The sequence below is a fragment of the Fukomys damarensis genome, unplaced genomic scaffold, assembly GCF_012274545.1.
Source record: "Fukomys damarensis isolate Sample0158 unplaced genomic scaffold, DMR_v1.0_HiC HiC_scaffold_19, whole genome shotgun sequence".
NCBI lineage: Eukaryota > Metazoa > Chordata > Mammalia > Rodentia > Bathyergidae > Fukomys > Fukomys damarensis.
This window is the reverse complement of record NW_022900931.1, coordinates 67,045,200-67,069,707: the sequence shown is the minus strand read 5'-3', so window position 1 is coordinate 67,069,707 and position 24,508 is coordinate 67,045,200. Positions and strand designations below refer to the sequence as shown.

General features: G+C 53.3%; 3 protein-coding genes across 5 annotated transcripts in view; 1 reads left to right on the top strand and 2 right to left on the bottom strand.

The window, feature by feature from the left end:
• Positions 1-3,645, top strand: part of LOC104857270 (leukocyte immunoglobulin-like receptor subfamily A member 5) — a 4,512-nt gene extending 867 nt beyond the window's left edge. Inside the window, exons 4-8 of one of the 3 annotated variants that reach the window (XM_033766120.1) lie at positions 50-352; positions 534-569; positions 2,238-2,415; positions 2,998-3,050; positions 3,568-3,645. In XM_033766120.1, coding sequence (XP_033622011.1) covers positions 50-352; positions 534-569; positions 2,238-2,415; positions 2,998-3,025 — 545 coding nt within the window. In that variant the 3' untranslated portion in view covers positions 3,026-3,050; positions 3,568-3,645. The other 2 variants (XM_033766121.1, XM_033766119.1) reach the window with 2 other exon arrangements.
• Positions 3,646-9,577: 5,932 nt separating this feature from the next.
• Rps9 (ribosomal protein S9) lies at positions 9,578-12,820 on the bottom strand. Its single transcript, XM_010616951.2, has 5 exons — positions 12,724-12,820; positions 12,360-12,481; positions 12,038-12,160; positions 10,385-10,571; positions 9,578-9,826 (listed from the first exon to the last, which is right to left on the bottom strand). Exons 2-5 carry the CDS (start codon positions 12,454-12,456, stop codon positions 9,649-9,651), a joined length of 585 nt encoding a protein of 194 aa, XP_010615253.1. The 5' UTR covers positions 12,457-12,481; positions 12,724-12,820; the 3' UTR covers positions 9,578-9,648.
• A 7,416-nt stretch (positions 12,821-20,236) lies between these two features.
• Tsen34 (tRNA splicing endonuclease subunit 34) overlaps positions 20,237-24,508 on the bottom strand; it is a 5,616-nt gene continuing 1,344 nt past the window's right edge. Inside the window, exons 2-5 of the mRNA XM_010616952.3 lie at positions 24,427-24,500; positions 24,081-24,306; positions 23,722-23,973; positions 20,237-20,600 (exon numbers count right to left, since the gene is read on the bottom strand). Coding sequence (XP_010615254.1) covers positions 20,413-20,600; positions 23,722-23,973; positions 24,081-24,306; positions 24,427-24,500 — 740 coding nt within the window. The 3' untranslated portion in view covers positions 20,237-20,412. The remainder of the gene's footprint in view (positions 20,601-23,721; positions 23,974-24,080; positions 24,307-24,426; positions 24,501-24,508) is intronic.

Here is a 24,508-nt window from a genome sequence, read left to right as displayed (position 1 = left end):
ACAGTGTGGGGGGTGAGTCCATGTAACGCGCTGCCTCCTCCTCTCCTAGGAGTCTACGGCAAACCCAGCCTCTCGGCCCTGCCCAGCCCTGTGGTGACCTCAGGAGGGACCGTGACCCTCCAGTGTGGCTCATGGTGGAAATACGACAGGTTCATTCTGACCGAGGAAGGAGAAGACGGGCTCTCCAGGACCCTGGACTCACAGCCAGGCCCCAGCGGGCAGGTCCAGGCCCTGTTCCCTGTGGGCCCTGTGACCCCCGGCCACAGGTGGACGTTCAGATGCTACGGCTATTACTGGAGAAGGCCCCAGGTGTGGTCAGAACCCAGTGACCCCCTGGAGCTCCTGGTCTCAGGTGAGGAAGCCCCAGCCTTGTTTGGTTCAATTTCTGCCACCGAGCAGTTTTCTGGGGGAGGCTTTTCTTCAGAAAACCTGAGGGGGAGAGGATCGGGGGCACAGAGCTGCCGACCCGCAGTCCCCAGGCGTCCCAGTTACTCTTCACCCGGCTCCTAACCCTCCTCTTGTCCCCACTCCAGGACCCTCCGGGGACCCCGTCTCTCCAGCCTCAGCAGGTGAGTCCAGGGCCTTTGTCCCTAGCACCCCAAGACCAGGGCCTGGGGACTCTCAGCCCATCTCAGCCCTGGTTTCAGCCTCAGCTGCACTTGTGTCCGGGGACTGGGGCTCAGGCAGAGTTGTAGGGGGACCCGGGTCCACAGGGCTCAGGGTCAGGGCTGCATGAGGGAGGGGTGAAGGCAGAGGGAGATGTCGGGGCCCAGCTTGGGGGAGCAGCGGCCGCAGTGGGGAGCAGGGAGCCCAGCCTCTCACCTCCCCATCCCGCCCCAGGGCACCCTGCAGATCAGCCACACAGCCCCCCAAATTCAGGAGCACAGGCTGGTCCTGGCGAGTGTGGGCTCTTCTGGGGGAGTCGGGGGGCGGGGGCTGAGCTGTGGGGCCCTGCAGCCTCCCTGGAGACGCTGACTTGGACCACCTGGCCTCTGTGGCCTCAGTTTCTCCAGGTGCAAGGGGGAGGCCTGGCCCTGACCTCCAGGTTCCTCCCAGGGCGACCTCCCAGGGAAGCCTCGGACCCCATGCTGCCGTCCCGTCCCCTCCGTGCAGTGACGGTGACTCGGTGCAGGGAGGGGTCAGGGCCACGGCAGGCGTGCGGACGTGGCCCAGCGACTCCCTGCAGCTCACAATCTCATATGAGGACCCTGACCTGGCCCCTGACCCCGTCCTCTGAGCTCAAGGAGTCCCCGAGGGCTCTGAAGCAGGGCTCTTCCAGCAGGCAGGGGAACAGGGGGACGGGAAGTCAGGGTGAGGGGTCCCCTCAGAGGGAGGAGGTGCAGGAGTCGGCATCCCTGACCCCTCAGCCCTGGCTCTGCATCAGGACCTGCCCAGCAGGCAGCAGGAGGGTCTGGGCAGACCAGGGTACGTGGAGGAGGGAGCAGAGACTCATGGGAGGCCCCAACCCTTTCCTGCTCCTGTGCTCATTCCCAGGATGCTCTGGGAGCCCCCCCCCCAGCTGTCACTGAGGCCCCATTACTCCCAGGAGCCAGCAGTTCTGAGTCTCCCAGGATCCCATCCCCCTCAGAACCTCGGGATGGGCTGTGCTCAGTGTTCTGGGGTCCACCTGGGGGAGACGTTTGGGCCAAAGTGGGGATAGGAGCAGGAGCAGAAGTGGAAGCAGGGGACCCAGTCCATCCTCTCCCATGCTAGGAGGCCCTGAGATCCAAGCTGTGGCCCCCAGGGTTGAGCACCCTGCTGGGAGGACTCCAGGGGGCAGAGGCTGAGCTGTGGGGCCCTGCAGCCTCCCTGGAGACGCTGACTTGGACCACCCGGCCTGTGTGGCCTCAGTTTCTCCAGGTGCAAGGGGGAGGCCCAGCCCTGACCTCCAGGTTCCTCCCAGGGCGACCTCCCAGGGAAGCCTCGGACCCCACGCTGCCCGTCCTGTCCCCTCCGTGCAGTGACGGTGACTCGGTGCAGGGAGGGGTCAGGGCCACGGCAGGCGTGCGGGCTCCTTCCCTCCAGCTCAGGGGCTCAGCCCTGCTGGACAGAACGAGGCTGAAGGCAGACAGCCCGGCTCTGCCCCTTCCCGCCCGGGGACCTGGGACAGTGTCCTCATCCGTAAAGGCCTGGGTGAGGGTGGCAGTGGCACATTGCAGGACTGAGTTTGAGCTGACGAACGCAAACACCCAGCGTGGGTCGGGCACAGCGACCCTCGCTGAGTGGTGTTGTCCCAGGCACAAAGTCACGGCTGTGTTTCCCTCACCCACTCCTCGCCGGGACCAGGGCTGGGAAGGCACCTGACGCTTCTGATCGGGGCCTCGGTGGCCTTCGTCCTGCTGCTGCTGCTCCTCCTCCTCCTCCTCCTTGTCCTCCGACACCGGCGTCAGGGCAAAAGCAGGGAGGTGGAGCGAGGTGAGCTGGGCCCTGGGAGGTTGCGGTGACCAGGGTCTGAGCAAGCTGGGTTCAGGGCACGGCCTATAACCCAGTCTGGGGGCCAGGAGAGCCTCGGATCCCCTCAGAGCCCGGCTCAGAATCCAGAGCAGAGCCGTGTCCCTGTCCCTGTCCGTGTCCCCCGGTGGCTCCGAGCCTCCCGGCCGACTTCCATCCCCAGCCCAGAGAGAGGCCGACTTCCCCCAGCCTGCAGAGGCCTCGGACCCAGCGCCCCAGCACGGAGGGCTGCGGAGGAGGTAATCCCGGCCCAGGACCCAGACGCCCCACGGCTGCCCTCGTGCCCCTGACAGCCCCTTATCTCCCCAGCTCCAGCCCAGCCACTGCCGCCCAGGAAGGAAACCTCTGTGAGGGGAAGAGGGGCCCTGCTGGGAGACGCCCCGAGGCCTCAGCGGGCAGGGGCAGACTGGACCCCGACACTGGTCCTGGGGACATCGGCTCAGCTCCCCGGATCTGTGTCCCCAGTGGGGATGGGGCGGGGGCCTGTGGGGCTGAGAGGCCCTGGGGACTCTGGCCAGGAGGGGACCCCTTGTTCTGTGCCCACAGATGCTGCCGTGAAGGACTCACAGCCTGAGGATGGGGTGGAGCTGGATGCCCGGGTGAGGCCCTGTCCCCACCCAGGGCACAGGGACTTCTGTCACCTGCTTTAGTCCAGGGACACCGCTCTGTGCTCTGCCCTCAGCTCTCGGGGACCTCACAGCTGAGCCCTCCCTTCTGGAGCCCCAGCTACCCGCCTGCTGTGACCCCACCTCTGCTGGCTTCCTGTGCCCTCCGGGTCCCCGCCCTCCGTCCCCTCCTGGCCCTCAGCTCTGTCATCTGTTATCAGCCCCTGGGTCTCAGAAGGACCTGAGGGAATGAGCCCCCCAGGCCCCGGAGGAACCCCGTGCCCTGGAGCGCAGGGAGCAGGGTTGGTGTCAGGATGGGACAAGGCCAGCACTGCAGGCAGGAAGTGGCCAGACCCTCTGAGCCCCGGGGAAGCCCCTGAGTCCCATGAGGAAGGGACAGGGTCTGGTTTCCTTTCTACAGGATCCCTGTGGCCACCGTGTGGGAAGCTGGCTGGAGGAGACAGCGTGGGACCAAGCAGGCCGGGTCTCTGTCTCTGTCTCCCTGCTGCAGAGCCCACCTGATGAAGACGCCCAGGGAGCGGTATACGCCCAGGTGAAGCACTGGGCTCCCAGGGGCAGCGGCGCCTCCCCTCCTGCGCCCCTGTGGGGGGAGCTCCTGGACCCTGAGGACAGACAGGCCGCGGAGGACAGGCGGACGGACGCTCAGGTGGGTCCCGCTTCCCCCAGGCCCCAGGCCTCTCCAGGGCCAAGCACGCACCTCCCCTCCCCTCTCCCACAGGCCGTAGCCCCTGAGGGTCCCCAGGACGTGACCTGCTGGACGCTCAGACGGGGCTCAGACGGGGCACTGCTACGCCGCCTCCCTCCAGGCCCGGGGCCCTCCCCGCCGAGCCCAGTGTGCACGCTGCCCTGGTGCCCACTCACCCTGGAGCCGTCCCCGGGGACGCTCGGTGATGCCTGGGCGGGGACTGACCGTGCTCCAGAGGCTGAGGCCTCCTGAGACCAGGGCCGCAGTCGGAGCTCACAGCTCCTGAGGCAGAAACAAAGTCGGAGATTCCTCAGTACTCTGTGTGACATAGAAGCAACACCTAGGAGAGGATGCTTGTTATGAACGACACTGCTCGTGGCGACATGACGCGTGGGTAGCAGCACTGAGGAGGGGAAGGGAAGGCTTCTTCACAGCGGGCCGCGGAGGCCGAGGGCAGGGGCCCGGGTCCCACAGCGCGAGCACAGGGGAGTGGAGCAGAGGTGCGACCCCGGCCAGCACCGTGGGCTCCTCCCGGAGGGCAGAGGAGAGGGCGCGGTGTTACTGCCTGCGCTTCAGGAAACACAGGGAGGTCGCTTGTCTCTAAAAGAAATAAAGTAACGTTCTAGAGTCCCATTTTTCAGTGATAGTTACAACTTTACAGCTATGAAATGAAGAAGCTCAGAGAGAAGGATGAAGATATTAGAAAATGTTTTCTGAAAACCACTGAACCAAATTATCATATCAAACATTTAAAAAAGAATGTCATTGCTGGGCGTGGTGGTGCATCCCTGTAATCCCAGCACTCGGGAGGCTGAGGCAGGAGAATTACTGTGAGTTCAAGACCAGCCTGAGCTACACAGTGAGTTCCAGGTCAGTCTCAACTACATAGTGAGAACCTGTCTCAAAAAACCTAAATAAAGAAATAAATAAATTTTTTAAAAAATAAAGAAGAATGTCAAATCACTCTAAATGAACATAAAATGAAGGAAATAATAAGATTAGCTATACTGAGGCCAAATGAATTGGCACACATTCAAAATGAAACAGCAGACAGAGGACAAATCCCACTCATGTTTTGTTTGGGTTTTGGTTTTTGAGACAGGGTCTGCTGTATAGTTCAGGCTGGCATTGAACTCAACTATGTAGCCCTGGCTGGCCTCGAATTCATGGTTATCTTCCTGCCTCGGCCTCCTGAGTGCTGGGATTACAGGCACGAGCCACCACACCCAGCTCCCACACATTAGGAAGAAAACAGCGGAACATTATGAACAATTTTATGCCAACATATTAGAAGATGGAGAGACATCTCATACACACCAAGTGCATTGACTCTAATTAAAACTGTTTCCTCAGTGGAAGCTCTAGTTCAGGGACTTTGATGATTTCTTGCACACACACACACATTTACAACACACACATATACTCTAAACTTTGTTGACTCTTCCTGCAACTAGCAAAAGAAGAAACGAAATGCAGTCCAGCACACTTTATCAGACCAGAAAAAAAATGATACCAAAACTTGAAAACTACAAAATATCTGGGAAGTCACAGGAAGATCTCTCACATCAACCTAGATGTGAGTGCCTAAAAATATATTTGGTGGGACCGGAGATTTGGCTCAGTGGTTCTGCTGCCAGCCTTGCAAAAGCAAGGGCCCGAGTTCGATCCCCAGCACCAAATATATATATATTTGGGTTGGACTTGATGGTGCACACCTGTAAGTCCAGTTACTCAGAAAGCTGAGGCAGGAGGATCCCAAGTTTGAAGTCAAGTGGGACTGTATTGGTGGAGATAGCCCAATGTCCCCTATGTTCTACTCCCAATACCACAAAATAGTCTCAGTTATACATAGAAACGACAACATACCATGATCACAGTTGAGTTTCTGGTTTTGTTTTAAAAGGCAGGAGTAACTGAAAATTTAATAAACATAATTGGACATTCATATTCACAGATTACAAAAAAGTTATCCTTTTGATAATTGCAGGTGAGCCTTTTGATGAACTAGAACAATCACACATAATTAAGCCTTATCAAAATTAAAAGAGACCCTATCAACACCGTTAATTTTGTAAAAAGCTGAGTTTTTTATCTCACTAAATTGAAGAATAAAATCAAGGACAACAGGAGTTAAAATAAGAAGAAAAAACTCTTGAGGTGGTAAAAGCCCAACATGCTTCCTGTGTCTTGGCCTTCTGTGGGTAGGAGAGCCAGGGACTTGCTACAAAGGAAATGAGTCCAAAAGAAACTGGTTATTTTGTATTTCTAATATTTCTTGAATTTCATACTGAAATAGGAAGGAGTTTTTAACTATGTCTATCCAGAGGGGTAGGACCTGCCTTCTGGGGATGAAAGGTCCTTAACTCTCTGCTCTCATTCTAATCTTTTATCTTTTGTTCTTGTGAGTTTGTGGGGTTTGTTTGCATCTCTAAGCTTGGCTTAGCTGCTTGATTAGCTCTTAACCCAAGTGGGCTGTTTCTTTTATCTGGCCCTATTGCTAGACTGCTTTGACTACCTACTCATAGTAACTAAAGGAAACTATTACACTATCATTTAAAGAGGCACGTTTAAAAATTCCCATAGACCAGCATCTTTAAGGGTGAGAACTTGAAGTCTGAGCCCTGGGCTTGGGATCTAGGACACTCCATGATGACGTCCATTCAGCAGGCCCAGGGGTAGCAGACAGTTACATAAGCCAGGCTGAGGAGCACCGGTGGGGGTGAGAGGAACATCACATCATGCAGAGATGCCACCACAGTGAGCACAGGACCCAAAATCACATCAGGATTCTTTATTCATGTAAGAAAGGAATAATTCCAGTGTAGGTGGGATGCGTGACCAACATATAGAACTCAACTACCCGTCAGACTTCCAACTCCTTTTGTGCTTGGCTTATTTTGCCTAATATATTTTCAAGGTCACCCACACTGCTCATTGTTTTGCTATCGACCTGGTTACATCATTACATTGAAAGTGAATTTCTTGTAGACTACAAACGCCACTTAACAATGGGAATAGTTCTGAAAACTGTGTCATGAATCATTTTGTCATGCAAATATCAGAGTGCACTTACACAAGCCCAGGCAAGGTGGCCTCCTACACACCTAGGCTGGACTGTGTGTGCACACATGACACAGCCACTGCTCCTTGCTGTGGTGAGCAAGCTGCGTGAGACTAAATCAGCCCAAGGGTCAACAAAGCAGTCAAGAGTCATGGTGTATATGAGACATCCAAGCCATGTCCATCAGTAGATACTCCTCAAAGAACTCGTTTCTAAACTTCCTCTAGGAAAAAGGGAAGCCTACCTGCCTCTCCCCTCTCAACTACCAATCTTTCGGTGCCACAGAACCATGAGAAGCAGCTCAGCACATCATCCACAGCAGGCTAACGTGGATCACTCCAAACTCAGCTGTCCCGCATGCCTGTGTACGGTTCTGGTCTCCTAGAAACAGACTGTCTCCCTTTCCTTAATTAAAATCTGCCCTTCATCATAAAACCCAAGGCACTTCATGGCGTACGCCGGGTGTGACCCGGATCTCATGCCCAGAGCAGCTCCAGCTTTCTGGTCACAGACGGCCTCCACTCATTTACCTACAGCCCTGCGAAGCTGGAGTTGAACAACTGACTAATTGTGGTGGTGTCTACCTTTTCCACGCTAAGCGCCAGCCAATCTAGGAAGAGGTCTGTTCTCCTCCCCGAGGCTGGGACTTCCTGACTCCTCACCTGAAAGGCAAGCACAGGAAGGCACGTGAGCAGGGAGGGCGTGAGCTGGGGCTCAGGAGGTGGTGCACCCCAAGTGCAGAGCCCCACCGGCCAGGAGCAAAGCTAGAGAAGGACAAGACAGCTCAGAACAGCTCTGCAGCATCTCCCAGGGAGAAAACCTAGGAAGCCTCAACGTAAGTGCACGTGGACACATGAGTATGAGTATGCCGCTGGCTCTTTAAACATGTGAAAACACACGTCGTTTGTTTTGGTTTAGAACTGCTCTGTAGATTTCCAGAGACGGGATCACAATCCTTCCAGGTATGAGACTGTAGAATTTACCACAGCTTGTGGGGAGACTTGGAGGTGGGTTGGAGTTGATTACAATCTCCTGCAGAGGTAGAACCCAAAGACAGAGGCCCACACAGCCTGCCCCAAAGACCTGCAGACTCCCACCCCTACCCCAACTTCCTGTGCCACCTAGAACTCTTTCCCCAGCTCGACCCTGCTGCAAAGTCCTAGAGAACCTGGGTTAAGAGAACAAGGCTGGGCAGGCCGAGCAGCCGGGGAGTCTGCACCTGAGTGAGAGAGAGCCTGAGTTCACACTGTGACCATGGCCTCCTTAGACCTCAGCCTCCAGGGTTGGATCTCAGCGACCTTGGAAAATGTCAACGCACTGTGAGACACATGGCCCAAGGACACACAGCTGGACAGCCAGGGAGTCCGCTCTGGCCCTGCCTGGCACCCTCATCTTCCCCACTCATACGTTACATCCAGGTGGCCCTCCCCCGCCCGCCCCTCAGCTCTGCGGCATCCAGGGGCTGTCACTGAGGCAGCTGGTGGTGCTGCAACGTGTCCTTCATGGCCCCTTCTGTTGGTCTCTTCCCAGCCTTGAGGTGTAAATGCCCAAGGTGAGGAGGCAGGATAGCTCGTGGCTGCAGTCTGGCTGCACAAAGGGCCAAACGGAGGGACTGTGGGGACAGCAGAGGCCTGGGGCGTCCCTAATCTAGCTCAGTCCTGGTTCTCCAAGTTACTTCATCCTGCCCTGTGCTAGTGCAAGACCAAGTGTGCCTTGAACTAGAGGTGGTGATGGGCTCCCAGACCAGGGCCTGTGACAGCCCCATGCCCACTTCCTATCTGTGCCTGACCCCTGGCCTCCCCAAGCCCTCAAGCTTCCCTCCTGCTGTCCCTGGGTTTCCAAATCTTTAGACCTTGACAAGAGACCTCTGGGAACTCCTCCCGAGTGTCAGCCCGCCCAGCTGAGCCCAGCTCTGCTGAGTACTCTGCTGTGGAAAGGACACCACCCATCCCCACTGCTCAAGGAACAGAGGCACAAACCCTGGCAGGTAAGAGATATGCATGGACCAAGAGCTCTGGGATGCTTGGAAGGTGCCTGCTTCTGGGAACAAGGACAAAAGCACAGCCATCTCCCCACCGACCAAGGTGACTCAGCTGACCCCCAGACGCAAGTGGCCACCTTGGGGAAGAAGGCTTCCCATGTGGCCAGTGAGCTGCAACTAATGGGAGACTGCAGGGTTCCCAGCCATCTGCCAGGGAACCCAGAGCCTGCCCTGCATTGATGCTGGGAAGTTAGCAGAGCTGCAACTTCACAGGGCAGGAAAGGAACAAGATGCAAAGTGGCTACAGCTGCTGAGGGAGTTGGGCAACTTCAAGTGTTTCTCTTCCAGAAATGAAACCCCTTCCTTCCTTGCCTGCCACAGTGTCTCAAAAATTCAGAGAAAAGGGAAGCCGCCCCTCCTGAGGTTAAGTACAAGTCCAGATGCAGGGCTCCTCAAAGGCCCCTGCCCAGCCACACACACATTTCTCACTTACCCAAGCCACTCAAAACACAGAGCAGGGAGCAGCCAGATCTCACACCCTGCAGACCCTGCAACAGCCTGTGCTCCAAGTGCTCAAGGGCTAACAGGACTCAGTGCAGCCCTACCCTGCAGGCTCCAGGACCCACCCTGGCTCCTGGCCAGGTCACAGTGACACCCTGCAGGCCAGGCTGTGGTCACAGGCCCCTCCTGCCCACCTGGAGGCGGAGCCCAGCTTCCTCCCACTGCTCACAGCTGTGCTGGGGGTAGGAAGCACAGAATGGAACACAAGTTGCAAACTGTTCATTCTGGTTTATTCTGTCACCGAAAAACTGAACAACCCTTCATCAGCCCAGGAAGGGTGGGCTCAATCCTCCTCCTCGTCATCCCCGGCTCCAGCCCCACCCTGGCCCTTCTTGGCATTCTTCCTCTTCACGCGGCCGGGGCGGCCTCCCCCATATGGGGAGCGCAGGGAGAAGTCGATGTGCTTCTGGGAGTCCAAGCGCACGATGAAGGATGGGATGTTCACCACCTGCTTACGGACCCTGAAGGAGGACAGCACGTGAGGGGGGCTGGGGGGCCACACCCCTGCTTTTTAAAACTGCCCCAGGGTCTTGCTACGTGACTAGCGCCCAGGCTGGGATCACAGGCCTGAGCCAACTGGGCCCTGCAGTCCTGACCTTTCAGCCTCAGACCTCAGACAGTAAACCCCCGTGTTCACAATGATGTGTGCAAGACAGCAGTGAAGGTCTGGACTGGGCATCACAGGGAGTGCAGCAGACAGCTGAGCCCACCTGGCCAGTGCAGGCCCAGCCCTCACCCTCCAGAGGCATCAAGAGGTGTTACCTGTCCGGCTGCCTGCACACTGGGCAGAGGCCTTTGCAAGGTGTACGGCTCAAGCCGCAGTGACACTTGCGCTGGGCTATGGGGGGGCCGAGGCTGCCCTGGGCTCCCCCACAAGCTGTCTACGGGGTGCATCTGTCCCTCAAGGTGAGTTCACACCCTGGTCAGCTCCAAGGGCTGCACAGGAGACAGGGACAGCAGGCTCAGTGAGGGCCACCACCGCCGGGGATGGGGACAAGCTGGACCCCGCTGCATGGTACCTGATGTGGCGCTGTCTGATGAGCACACGGGCGTGGTGGATGGACTTGGCCAGGCCCAGCTTGAAGACCTGGGTCTGCAGGCGCCTCTCCAGGAAGTCCTCGATCTTTAGGCCCAGGATGTAATCCAGCTTCATCTTGCCTTCATCCAGCACCCCAATGCGGACAAGTCGCCGCAGGAGGGCATTGCCTGGGAGGAGGGGATGGAACGCCTGCCTAGTCAGGGTCGGGCCACAGACTCCTTGCGTCCAAGTGGTGGTGGGACAAGGCAACTAAGGGCTGACATAGGATTCAAAGTCCTGGATTCTTGTGATTCAGGTACTCAAGACTACTGTAAATATAGTAATCCCAGCACTGTGGGAGGCTGAAGCAGAAGTATCAAAAGTTCTAACCTTGCCTAAGCAATTTAGCCAGACCCTGTGTCAAAATAAAAAGTAAAACATTGCCAGGCGTGGTGGCGCACGCAGGCAGCTGAGGCAGGAGGAACGCTGTGAGTTCAAGGCCAACCTGGGCTACACAGGCAGTCTGAACTACATAGTGAGACCCTGTCTCAAAAGCAAAACAACAACAAAAAGTAAAAAGCCCTAGCCGGGGGTAGTGGCACACACCTGTAATCCCAGCACTTGGGAGGCTGTGAGTTGAGATCAGCCTGGGCTACCTAGTGAGTTCCTAGTCAGTCTCAACTACATAGACCCTGTCTCAAAAAAAAAAAAAAAAACTAAAAACTAAAAAGCCCTAGTGTTGGAGCTCAGTGCAAAGGCCCAATGTTCAATCGACAGTAGAGGAAAAAAAAGTGAGGGAAGGAGCTAGCCTACCTCAGATATTAAATCAAGTTTAACTCCTATATTGATTCACATTCCTTGCCTCCAATTATCATGGCCTGAAACACTTTCCTCAAAGACATATATATGATCTGTCCTTCTCAGGACTTTAGGTCACTTAAGGGGAACTGGGGACTTAGCTCAGTGGTTCAGCCACCTGCCTCTCAAGCGCAAGGTCCTGAGTTTGATCCCCAGCACCAAAAATGGGAAGGAAAAGAAAAAGTCCTCAGGGCTGGGGATTTAGCTCAGTGGTTCTGCTGCCTGCCTCGTGAGCAGAAGGTCCCAAATTCGATTTCCGGTATCAAAAATAAGTAAATAAAAATAAGCCAATTAAATCTCCTTGACCACTTATAGACTTAAGCACCCAGGGTCCCTTCCCTATCAACCAGACATACCAGGAATTCCCACTAACAACAAAGGAACAAAGAACTGTGCTGCTACACAATACACAGCCAGTCAGGTATCCAAGTGTGACTAACATCACCATCTCTAGACATGAATAAAGGAAAACCGGGGATAAACCAAAGCTACGCATCTAAGGCAAAGATTTTAACAGTGATACACTTTTCTCTCATTTCCATTATAACGCTAAATTAAAGCGTGTGAGCTGTCAAAGCAAGGGCCTGGGCGTCCCACCCCAAGCAATGAGAGGCGCACTGAGGCAGAGAAAGGATGGCACTGAACCAAGGCAGGGCTGCCCTAAAGCCCTGGGGCACAACCCACCCCCCGGACCAAGAACAAATCTAAACCAAAAGCTGGTTCCGCTTGTTCAAAACTTTCATCACCGGAACACAGAGCCAAAACCCGTCCCTTTGCAGCGGGCTCATGCACACACCTTCGAAGAGACGCCGCGGGTCCTTTTCGTCCAGCGTCAGCAGCTCCCGGGCAGCCTTGCGGATCTTGGCCAAGGTAAACTTGACCCTCCAGACCTCACGCTTGTTCCGGAGCCCATACTCGCCTGCACGTGGGGGGAAGGGAGCGAAGAGGGTCGGACCAAAGCATTAGTTCAAAGGCCGGTCACAAAAGCTTCCTAAGCCCAAAACCCTCGCTAGAGGCGGACACATCACAGCGCCCAGCTACAACGCCCCGTGCGCGGCCTCACCCACGTGCTAACTTCCCTCAGACCCCAGAAGCCAAACCGCGCGGACTGCGCTCACCGATCAGCTTCAATTCTTGGTCAAGGCGGGATTTCTCGAAGGGCCTCCGCGGGGTTACGTAGGTTTTGCGACAAACCCAGCTCCTCGCCACCGGCATGCTGCCTCCGCTCGCCCGGCTGGCCCTGCGCAGAAGTCGGTGAGTGAGCCTCCCGAGCAGCGCCTGCGCAGTCCGGCCACTGCGCGACGGCCTCGTGGCGTCCACTCATCTCGCGACAAGAGCTCAACTTTTAGTTACCCCACAATGGCGCCACACTCGCGTCCCACCAGCCTCTTCTCTTCCCTGACTGCGTCAGCGTACTCGCGGAAGCTCGAAAAGCCTGTGCAAGCGAACCCCAAACCCCGACTAAAGCACCCATCAACTCACCTACAAGTTGGTCCCAGGAACTGAGAAAGAGGGCGCACGCGCCTTGGTCACGCTCTTATACAGGCGCCGCCGTCTCGTGATGTCATCACGCAAGGCGCACATCTGCACCAATCAGAAGAGGCGTTGACGAACGGAAGAGCAGTAGAGACGAGAGGGTGGGCAAGAGCGGCATGCTGGCTGGGTCGGCCTTGTCCAGCGGCTGGGTCTTTGACAGGCTTTGCGGTCTCAGGGGATCTGAGCAGGAGGGGTGTCGGGAGCCCCTTCTCCTCCGATGGACAGATCCTATTGACAAATAGGGAACTGCCCTACTATTGGAGTCCTGCCTGAGTCGAGCTGGACCGGACGAGTTGTGCCCGTCCTCTAGACCTCTGCCTCCTCGCTCTTCTAAGGCCCGGGACACTGGGCGCGTCCTGAGCCGGAAGTTGTCCCCGAGTCAGAAGGTGATTCCAGAACCAAGCAAGGCGACCTGAACGTTACCAAAAGCCGGCCTGCTGTTTTATCTTGGCCACCAGTCCGTTTGAGGAGTGTATGCAGAGACTCAGAGGGACGCGGCTCTCCCGTCCGTCTTGCCTGGCATTTTATAGACGAAAAGAGACCTTGGTAGAAACCTGCCAACCTGGAATCGTTAACAGTGGCAACCTTTGGGGAGCTGCCCTCCCTCGACAAGGGTCTCATTCGTGCAACAGAATTTTGAGCAGCACAAGCGCTTGCATTTACCAGTGAATAAAGCAGTCGTTCATAAGGGAATTGGGACCAAGGGAAGTTAACGAAAATCATTCACAGTGTGATGCTGTAAAGAAAATAAACTGCTGAAGACTAAGGGAAGGTGGTTCTTCAGATGATGGTCAGTGAAGGCGCAGTGATTTACCCTTGATTTTAACCAAAAGGCCAAGAAGCAATGGGGCCCCGTGAGTTAATAAAGCTATTTAAGCCTAATTTATAAAAAGCAGTTTCTATCCTGAGGTTTCTCTTGGATTCCGAGAACAGGGGAAATGTTCTAAATATGATTGCTGCACATTCTGCTCTGCTTTGGTACCATTTATCTCTTGGACAGACTCACACTTTTCAACTACTTTCCTTCAAAGTGCCCATAGGAGCTGGGCATGGTGGTGCACACCTATAACCCCAGCACTCAGGAGGCTAAGGCAGGAGGATGTCCCCAATTTTGAGACCCTGCCTCAAAACACCAAAAACAAGTGGTGTTATCAGTCCTATTTTACCGGCACACATACTAATGCACCAATAGTTAGGGACATTTCTCAAGATTATAAGATGTAAAAATAAATGAAGGCAAAACAAATGAAAACAAGGACATGCTGCCGGGCCTGGTGGCGCACGCCTGTAATCGTAGCACTCAGGGAGGCTGAGGCAGGAGAATCGCTGTTAGTTTTAGACCAGCCTGGGCTACATAGTGAGTTCCGGGTCAGTCTCAACAACATAGTGAGACCCTGTCTCAAAAAAAAAAAAGAAAAAAACAAGGACATGCTACTCATTCAGCTGCTGTCACTTGCATTTTGCAGATTTAAAGACAGGCAGGGGGTAAAAGGTTTTTGGTGAAAAAAGGAAAGGCTTCAGGCGTACCCTGACTCAAGGCTATTGGCCTGAAGAAGCTATCTGCAGGCTGACTGGTTAAGAGACCACACTGAGCTTTATTTAGTTGAAGTTAGAATCAGGGACAAAAAGTAGAAAAGCTGAGCATGGTAATGCATGCCTGTGACCCCAGAACTCAGGAGGCTGAGGCAGGAGAACTGCTATGAGTTCGAGGCCAGCCTGGGCTACACAGTAAGTCTAAGAAAAGCCTGAACTGTACAGCAAGACCCTATCTCCAAAACAAAACAATACACAGTAAATGTTTATATTGAAATTGAAAAAGGGCCGGGAATTTAGCTCAGCAGTTCCAGGGCCCGCCTTGCAAGCGCAAGGACCCGAGTTCAATCCCCGGTACCAAAAAAAAAAAAAAGAGCAGAGCAAAGCTTGGTGAGAATGATGACCTAAGGCCCGCCCCTCCTGCTAGACCCACGAAGGTCACTGTGCCCAGAAGATGAACTGCTGAGACACAGCTGCCCACCTGCCTATCTCTTAACGATAAAGTGTAGAAACATTTACCTCCACCTCCCTACCCTTTGCTAAATTCTGCTTCTATAAAAATCCTGCCTGCTCCCCTGCCCTGGGTAAAGAACAGATAGATGTTAGAACAAATTTAGAAATAGGACTCAGACTCTGGAAGGTGACTTCCGCTGGGCCCACTAACTAGCAAATGAACCTGTCTTTCTCTTCAATTCTCTGAGAGCCACTCTTCTTTGGTCTGCCTGCCTCCAAGTGCTATTTCACTACCGAGCACCATCAACCAAAAGGCAGCTTTGTCCAAACCTGCCCGTGTGTCTCTATCCACTCTATTCATCAGATTTGGCAGTGTGAGACTTCTGGCTCTTCTCCAAACCCAAAATAACCAGGACAGGGAAATGTTTTTAATGGATTCAGGACATTGAGGCAGTCACAACAGTGCAACTAAAAACACAGAAGAGGACTCCCAGAAGTGCTTCAGAAAGTGGCAAAAGTGGGCATGTGTAAGACTTAAAAGTCTCATTTCCACTCCACGGAGCGCAAACAGCCCAAAAGGCCTTTGCAATGTTGGGCCCTAAAGCCCAATGAGGCTCCGTGAGCGCTACCGAGGAACGAGAAACCCAGGAAGGAACACACCAGGCTAGATGGTAAAAGACCTTTATTAGTCTGGCCAGACGGCACTCTCAGAACCAAGTGGCTGGCTCAGAGAGGCCCCTAGCTCAGGGGCTGAGGTCCTCTTATAGGGAGTAAAAGAGGGGGTTAACATTTTTGGGCTCACAGGCAGGGGACAAAGGTCTGCTGACTTGAGCTGGTGGTCAGCAGTCACATGCTCAACAGTCACATATTGATGAGTGACAGGTACCACCCATAGGATGTCTCAAAGGTCACCAAGACACTCCAGATGAGCAAACAGTTTGTCAATTAACTTGGGGCTCTATGTCTGGAGTCTCTAATTTACAAGTAGATTCAGATCCGGACTTCAAACAATACAAGAGTGATCCACATTCTTAGGCCAGGGCTGGAACAAAGGTCGGGGCTGTGGCTACAATGGGAGGGATTCAGGACACTGTCTCCTAGGCCCTTTGCCATTTAGCAAGGGCTTGTAATTTAGGTCCCACACATGTGTGATGCACGCCTGTAATCCTGGTACTTGGGAGGCTGAGGCAGGAGGCTCCCCCAAGAGTTCAAGGCCAGCCTGAGCTCCACGGTGAGTTCAAGGACAACCTGAACTACATAGCATAGACCCTGTTTCAAAAAGCCAAAAGAAAAGTGGCAAAAAGCCAAAAAAAAGCAAGGGAGAGTGTTTTGAAGGGAATTAATGGCAATGGCAATGAGACCTTTTTGTTGTTGCTTTCAGTTGTTTTGTTTTGTTTTATAGGCAGGGTCTTGCTAGGATAGATCAGGCTGGTTTGGAATTTACTGTGTAGCCCAGCCTGTCCTCAAACTCATGGTGATCCTCTAGCCTCATTCTCTCGAGTGCTGGGATTACAGGCCGCGCCACCACACCAGCTTTATTTTAACTCCTTTTCGTTTTTATCAATATGATCTGTGAAAATTGGTGATTTACATTTGCATTTGTTTGGTTGGTTGTTTTTTTCTGAAACAGGGTCTCACTTCATAGCCCGAGCTGGCCTGGGACCCATAGTAATCCTCCTGCCTCAGTGCTCCCGCTGAACCAGTGCCATTAGGCCTGCCTATGTTTGTGTCTGTGTGCTCAGAAAAAAAGGTTCTGTCGCCCGAATAGCTGTGGCTCCGCCTGTCTGTGAACTGCCTTTGGGTACCTTTTGCCCATTGGGGATCAGGACAATGGAAACCTAACAGAGCTTTAATCCTTTGTGGATGTCTTCAGGGTTTCACTTTTGTTCTCTCTAATGCCCGGGTAGTTCTTCAGGAAGGGAAATAAAATGGGAGGAAAAAGAACTCTTACGCTTCTCACTCCATTCAGGGTGAATTCTGGGCTCTGCAATTTCCAGCCACTAAATGACTATAGATTTTTGGAGACAAGAGTCCTGCTATGAAGCCCAGGCTGGCTTCGAGCTTGCAGTCCTCCTGCCTCAGCTTCTGAAGTGCCTGGCTCTGATCAGAAAAGTTTTGGTTCTGGTGGTTTTATGTTAGTAGTTAAGTCTATGACTTCTCAAATTAAAGGTAAAAACAAAAGCCAAAAAACCCACCATTTTATGGCTTGTGTCTAGCTGTTCCTCCAAAGCCTCACATGGTCATAGGGCTTTTTCAGAGGTGGCTCTGAATCTAGCGTGTGACCCTGGGATTGAGGATAAGTGATTATTCAATTGGTCTGATTGGTTTGGCCCCGCCCTAATCCCCTGGGAGTCTGGATAAAAGGGGCAGAAAGATGTTAAGGCCCCTCGTTTTTTGCTGTCTTCCATGAACTGTTACCCCTCTGCCATGTGCCACCCTGCCTCAGAGCCATCCCACTATGGACTGAAACCTCTACAATTTTGATAAATAAACCTTTTCCCTTTAACTTTGGGTGTCAGGTATTTGTTTCAGCAACGACAGAAAACAGACACACCAGCTCTTGGTCTTAGGCAAAATCAGCCCCTCTGCATGTGCTAAATGCAATGCGGGGCAGTAACAATAATTCCTCATTGGATTTGATGGCTTTAAAAAAGCTAGGCATGGTGACGCATGCCTGTAATGCAACACTTGGGAGGCTGTGGCAGGACTGCCAGTGAGCTCAAGGCCGGTGTGGGCTACACAGTGAATTCAAGGTCAGCCTGAACTACATAACAAGACCCAGTCTCAAAAAAAACAAAAAGCAAAAAATAATAGGTTAAAAAAAAAGCCCAGCCCATGGCACAGGAAGTACGGTATCCGGCGATGATTACGATGCTGGTGATGAGGCCCCAGCCTCCGCCTTCTCCCAGCCCAGCCCTGGATGCGCCCCTTCTCCACAGAGCCCTCCCACAGGCCTCCCACTCCTCTCCTTGAAAGCAGTGGGTGGGGATGTGGCAGCCACAGCCCCGCCAGCATCAGGGGTGGGATGCGGAGGGGTGCGGGTGCTTTCCGTCCACATGCTGTGAAGATACTAATATGACCCAGCTGTGGCAGCATGTGCTCTAGTCCACTACTCCGGAGGCCAAGGCAGGAGGATCACTGGAATCCAGAAGTTTGAGACCAACCTGGGCAACGCAAAAAGAAAAATTAACTGAGCCATCCACCCATTGCAAACTGCAGCTGTTAGCAAAAGTGGTCTGGGCAAGCTACAGATGTGTGTACAGTGTGCTGCAATTTGAGTAAGAAGGGATCAGAAATGTAGGTATGATTTAAAATAGGAAGATGGTACAGAGAATTTTTAAATTTTCTTAGTCAACTTTGATCAAAACATTATCACTGATCAAAACGCTGTTCATTCAGCAATGAACTGAAGACTTACCTCGCGCCAGCACGCTTCTTGGGCTGGGTACTATGCGAAACCGGGAACCCAAAGCAACCAAAAAAAAAAAAAAAACTCCAAGATGGGGAGAACCAGTCCACAGCGGAAACTGCAGCCCCACCAAGGAAAGGCGCCACAAGGCTGTGGATCCACGCAGGGGACGCGCTCAAAGGAAGCCACTACAGAAAGATCCAAGGCTGCTGGGGCTGGGAGTGAGAGTGGTTACAAACAGAGACAAGAGGGATCTTCTGGGCATGACAGAAACGACCTAGACTTAGACTGTAGTGATGCCTGCATGACCCTAGGATCTAAAAGTCAGTGAATTGTGCACTTAAAACTAGTGATCCTTTTCATGTATGTTACACTTCCACACAGCTGTTTTGTTGTTGTTTTCTCTGTGCTGGGGATCTCAGGACGTTGCGCTTTTGAGGCAGGTGCAGCACTACTGAGCTACATCTCCAGCCAAAAAAGCTATTTTAAGAAGCAGCTTGCCTGGGGCATGAGGTGGCCCGCATTTGTAATCCCAGCACTCAGGAGGCTGAGGCAGGAGGATTGCCACAAGTTTTAGGCCAGCCTGGGCTACATAGTGAGTTCACGGCCATTCTGAACTACACAGCAAGAACCTGTCTCAAAACAAAACTTCAAAAACAACAACAAAATGTAGCACATTCGTGATGAGCTTGAGGAGTATCAAAGGGACATGTGGAAAGAGTGTTAAACTTTAACTCTGGGTCACCACGGAAGGTGTCCCTGAGCAGCCAGCAGTGGGGGACAAATCCCTATGGCTGTCCAGGGTACAGCACTGTCCCAGCAGCCAGGGTAAGGTGAAGAAATGGGTGTGGTGAGAGCTGAGCCTGGAAAGGACAGAGGTTCATGAAGAACCTGCAGCATCGGCCTTGGCTTCTGCTCTGAGCTGGAAACTGCTGGGTCTGATGGCTCACTGAACCGCAGCATCCTGCTGCTCTAAAGCAGTACGGGGCAGAGGCGGAAGGAAGGGTCAGGGAGCCACCGAGACGTCCCGGTGAGCCAGGTGAGCCTCACAGCTGTGCCAGTGCCGGCACTGAAGGCGGGGGACGCGGCCCAGTTCTGGCTCTGCGGCGCTTTGGGAGCAGCACCCACAGGACCCGGGGCAGAGGGGCCGGGGGACCCCTTGCCAGGGGTTTCTGTTTGTTCCTGAGGTCCTGTGGATGGAATCAGGGCCCCACGCGTGCAAGGCCAGTGTCCCACAACTGAACTGCACCCAGGTCTGGTGAAGGCAACACAGCCTTTCAGTGGGGCAGACGCTAAGACTTCTACGTGTCCTGCAGTGAGGAGAAAGGCCAGGGCCTGGGCCAGCCAAGCACCACTCAGCAGCGTCAGCCTGGCAGGAGTGAGTGCTCTATACACCAAGAAACATAGGAAACTAAGATTCTACTAAGGTTATTTACTGAATAGAGCAAGAAAGAAAGGAGAAAATGAAGGGGAAAAAGCTAAACACCCAAAGGATGAGACTTTCAGGCCCAGAAATTTTTCTACATGAATGTGTTATATTAACAAAATCTGTGAGACAAAATAAAACTACATATTGAGATAGACACATAAATGTTAGAGTATCAGTAACGTTCCAGCAATCTCTCAGGACAAAGGTAATACTTTGCTTTATAAATGTACATTTGTACTGGTTTTTTGTTTTGCTTTTTGCAGTACTGAGGATTGAACCCCGGGCCTTCACACTGAGCCACATTCCCAGCCCTTTTCCTCTTTGTGAGACAAGACCTTGCTGAACTGTGACGCTGCCCAGGCTGGGCTCAAACTTGCGATCCTCCTGCCTCAGCCTCTCAGGGTGCTGGGATGAAGGTGTGCAGCATTACACCCGGCTACCTGACTAATTTTGTAAAACCCTTTCTACATGAAGTTCAGCGTGGTGACAAGAAGCAAAGTGACAAGCCAGAGAGACCAGTCTAACACCAAGCTGATGACCGGCGTGAGTCCTCCCATCCTGTCCTGCACCTGTGGACACGGGTGGACGCGCCCACACCTGCAGGGTTACCACAAAGACACATCACAAATCTGACATGCACTCGACAAGTTTATTGAGCCCCGCTGGGGCAGGCCTGCAGGAAACAGATAAACCGAACCCAGTCCCCACTCTCAAGAAGCCCGAGGAGTGGAAAGGTGACCACAGAGCAACACAGCCGGTTGGCGCTGTGTGGACGAGCATGGGGCCCTGGTGCAGAGGAGGAGGGCGCCGCTCACTGCAGGCTGGCCCACTGCAGGGAGGTGTAGGCCACCTTACCATCGGGCTGCGGGGAGCACAGCAGCAGCGTCTTCCTCACGCTGGTTCCCAGGCGGCCGGCGGAGACCAGGTCCTGCAGCGGGATGGGGTCCTCGGGAGCCCAGCACTGGGCGATGTAGTGGGCGTGGAAGCGGAGTGGGTCGCCTGCCAGACAGAGGGGCTCGGCTGTGTCCCCACGGCAGGGCCGGGACGCCGGACACAACTCAGTTTCTGACTCGCTATAGATGCGCGGAGACACACACCCCAGCACAAGCCAGGCCACGCCTAGGGATATTTTTCTTACTAGCTGCGCTGTAAAGTACCTGTCATGATGAGTTGAGTACAGTTTATATTGTTGTTGTTGTTTTATTTTTTGAGACAGGACCTGGCTACACAGTTCAGGCGGTCCTTGAACTCACTATGTAGCTCAGGCTGCCCTTGAATTTCTGGTGATCCTCCTGCCTCAGCCTCCTCAGTGCTGGGATTACAGGTGTGCGACACCATGCCCAGCTGATCACAGTATTGTTATCACTCATCATTGCTAACAAATGGGACCAATCAAGCCATGGACTGGCTAAATTCAAGATACACCTGTAAAACCAAGTACAGCATTTATACAAGCTTTGTCTATTCCACAACCATTTTTTAAATTTTACTGGTATATTTTAGATATATATACTGACAACATTCATCATAGGGGATTTGTCACAACTATTAAGCTTTAAAAAATGCTGACATTGGGTCAGGGATTTAGGTCAGTGGTGTCTCCACCTGCCTCGCAGGTGCAAGGTACTGAGATTGATCCCCCATACCAAAACAAAAAAGAATGCTGACAGGGAAAACGGTCAGTGATACACTGAGAAGAAAAAGAAGGGTGCAAGATAGCATATCACGAAAGGCACAATCTTACTTAAAAATCAAGAAAATAGCCATACGTGGTGGTGCACGCCTGTCACCGCAGCACTCCGAAGGCTGAGGCAGGAGGATTGCTTCAACTTTGGGGCCAGCCTGAGGTACCCAGTCAGTTCAAGGCCAGCCTGAACTACATAGTGAGACCCTGCCTCAAAAAAATAAACCAAGGGGCTGGGGATTTAGCTCAGTGGTTCTGCCACTTGCCTCGCAAAGGGCAAGGTCCCGAGTTCGATCCCTGGTACCAAAACAACAAAAACAAAAAACAACAAAGTACATAACTGACTATGTTGTAGTCGTGAACATGTGCTAAGAGCCAGCAACCATTAATGCCATGAGGAGCTCACAAGGGCGTCTGAGAAGTGACCCCGACAGCCTAAAACTGGTGGTGAGCCTAGGGCAACGCGCCACAGTGGGCTGCCGGTACCACTGAAAGCTCCAAGTGGTTTTCTATCACTGGGCTAAAACTACTAAGTGGAGGTGTGGCTCAGTGGAGCTCTCACCTGCCACTAAGAAAATATATTACAATAGGAGAGAGCAACAAAGAGGTCTACAAGTTTTTCTGCAAAAACAGCCACAGTCCGCGTTTCCACTTGCGTGCTGTGTGGCCAGTGCTCAGCTCAGCCGGAGAGAGAGGCACACGGCAGCCACACACACAGGCACAGGCGGGGTGGCAGGTGGCGGGCCAGACTGGCCTGGGCCGGACCAGGTCCCTGGATGGAGCAGGACAGGTGCTGCAGAGAACAGGGAGTCGTGAAAGGACAAGGCTCTGGGACAGCCCATGGGAGGGGCCGTCACCATGTCCCTCAGCGGGGCCCAACTGAGTTTCTAACATGATCCCAGTGGGAGCCAGCACTTCTCTGGATGTCAGCGAGCTGCAGCGGAAGGAGGGAAGGGGACGTGAAAGAACTGAGGCCGTTACGTGTGTGCAGCAGCCCCCATGGGGCGCAGTCATTCCGGACCGCACTGCACATGTGGACAAGTGAAAAGAAAAGTTAGCAAAAATGCCTGGGAAGCTAAGACGGCTAACTGGAGGCTTATTTTGGCCCATTAGTCCGGCTGTTCATCTGTGTTTAGGGTAGTTACCCGAATACAGAGCTATAAAACAAATCAATCCGATGCTGGCAAAATAAATTTCAAAACCAAATCAGGGCTGAAAAAGGGAAAAAAGGAATTGAGATGCATTTTGTACATGACAATTCCTCACAACGAATGTAATCATTATGTACTACAAACATGTACTCATAAAAACTTCAAAAAATAAACACACAAAAAGAGATACACGAAAGAGTTTCAGTTTTTTTTTTCTTCTGTACCTGGGATCGAACTTAAGACCTTGCACTTATCAGGCAGGCACGGTGCCACTACATCCCTGGCAAGTTTCAGATCTCCAATACTAATGTTTAGGTGACAAGTATTCTCTGCCTATCTGGTGTACAGACATTTACTATTTTATAAGTGATGTAACAGGTCAGCCTGTGGTTCCACTCAAACTGTAGGGTTAAGTAATTAAGTGACTGAAACTTGTTTTCCCCAAAGTGGCTTTTTTTGTTTGTTTGTTGGTCTGAAGGTTAGGAGCTCACTATGTTGTCCAGGATGGCCTTAATGTCCTGGGCTGAATCCCCCTTCCTCAGCTTCCTGAATAGTTAGGACTACAAATGCACACTGCACTGCACCTGCCATGATTCTCAAGGATATTGAAGTGATGTGCCTATCTGCAAAACCATATACACGTGCAACTGAACCAAACCCATACCCCAGCACCTCTTCTCCTTTCTTTGCTCAGATTTTTTCCTATGCACTCATGGACCTACAGCAATCTGACAGCTATGCTGTTTCTCTACTAACTGCTATGTTTACTAACCTATCACTTATCTTGGTCTTTTACCAATTTTTCAATACCGTTTACAATCCTGCAGCAAACATTCTACTTTGTTCTGTACATGTCTAAACATTCCTAGGTGAATCTTATGGGTCACTGGAAGTGATTAATGAAAGTTGCTAAGCTGCCCCTGATGAGCATGGGAACTCCCACAAGCTTCCTGTCCTTCTATGGGCTTCAGAAGCTGAGAAAGACAAAAAGATAAAATATACTGGGGTGTGGTGGGGCATGTGATCAGTAATCACATGTACTCAGGAGGCTGAGGCAGGAGGATCACAAGTTTGAAGCCAGCCCAGGCAACTTAGGGAGATCCTGACTCAAAATTTAAAGGGGAGGGGGCTGTGAATGTAGCTGAAGTGATACATATTTGATTAGCACGTGCAAGGCCCTGGGTTCAATCCCCAGTACTTTCGAAGGAAAGGATGGGATACAGGACATACCAGAACGGTGAGGTGAGGAAAAGCAAATACACCGCAGCTCCTAACCCCAACTCACCGGGATACACCAGGAAGTCGCCACCGAACTTGCCGGCTGCGCTGAGGAAGAAGCCTCGCTCCCACAGGTCTCTGTAGATGCTGTAGCGCAGCTCGTGGGCGGGCCGGCCGGCGTGAGGCCAGTCTTTGGACTGTACGCGCCAGTCCAGGGGCCTGGCCTTAACAGGCCGAGGCCTGGCGGTGGCCAGCTGGACGAGCAGGGCAGACCTGGGCAAGGGCGCCGCCCCATCGTTAGCTGCTCGAGAAGAGGGCACTGGAGGAATGCAGAGGAAAACCCGATGAACCCAAGCGTCAAGTCTTGCCGCCCGGGGAGATACAGCCCCAACTCCAAACCCCGTTCCCCTCCCCGGCCCCGCCCACCTGCTTCCTCCTGCTCCCCCGAGGCCTGGCCACCTCCGAGCTCGCTCTCGTCCGCGGCTCGGCTGCCAACGGCCCCGGAATCGTGCTCCAGCTTCTGCTTCTTGGCAGCCTGGCCCTCTGCGATCTTCTCCAGGAGTTCCTGACGCCGGTTCTCACGGACCTCGGCCGCCAACGCACTTTGCTCCTGAAAGCTCTGCTCTTGCTGGCGTCTGAACGATGCCAGAGCCTGAAAAGTAAAGTGAGCTAGAACTCAGCTCGCAGGCCTGAGGAATTTGGGAATCCTAACTCCAAGCCACTCCAAAGCGGGACCCCCAGGACCTCCCCTGCAGGGCCCCGCGGTTCTTACCAGACCATGCTGGTTGGGATCCGGGCGAGGGGCGCTGACCAGGGTCACGGCGCCGATCTCTGCCAGGAGCCGCGCTTCCTCC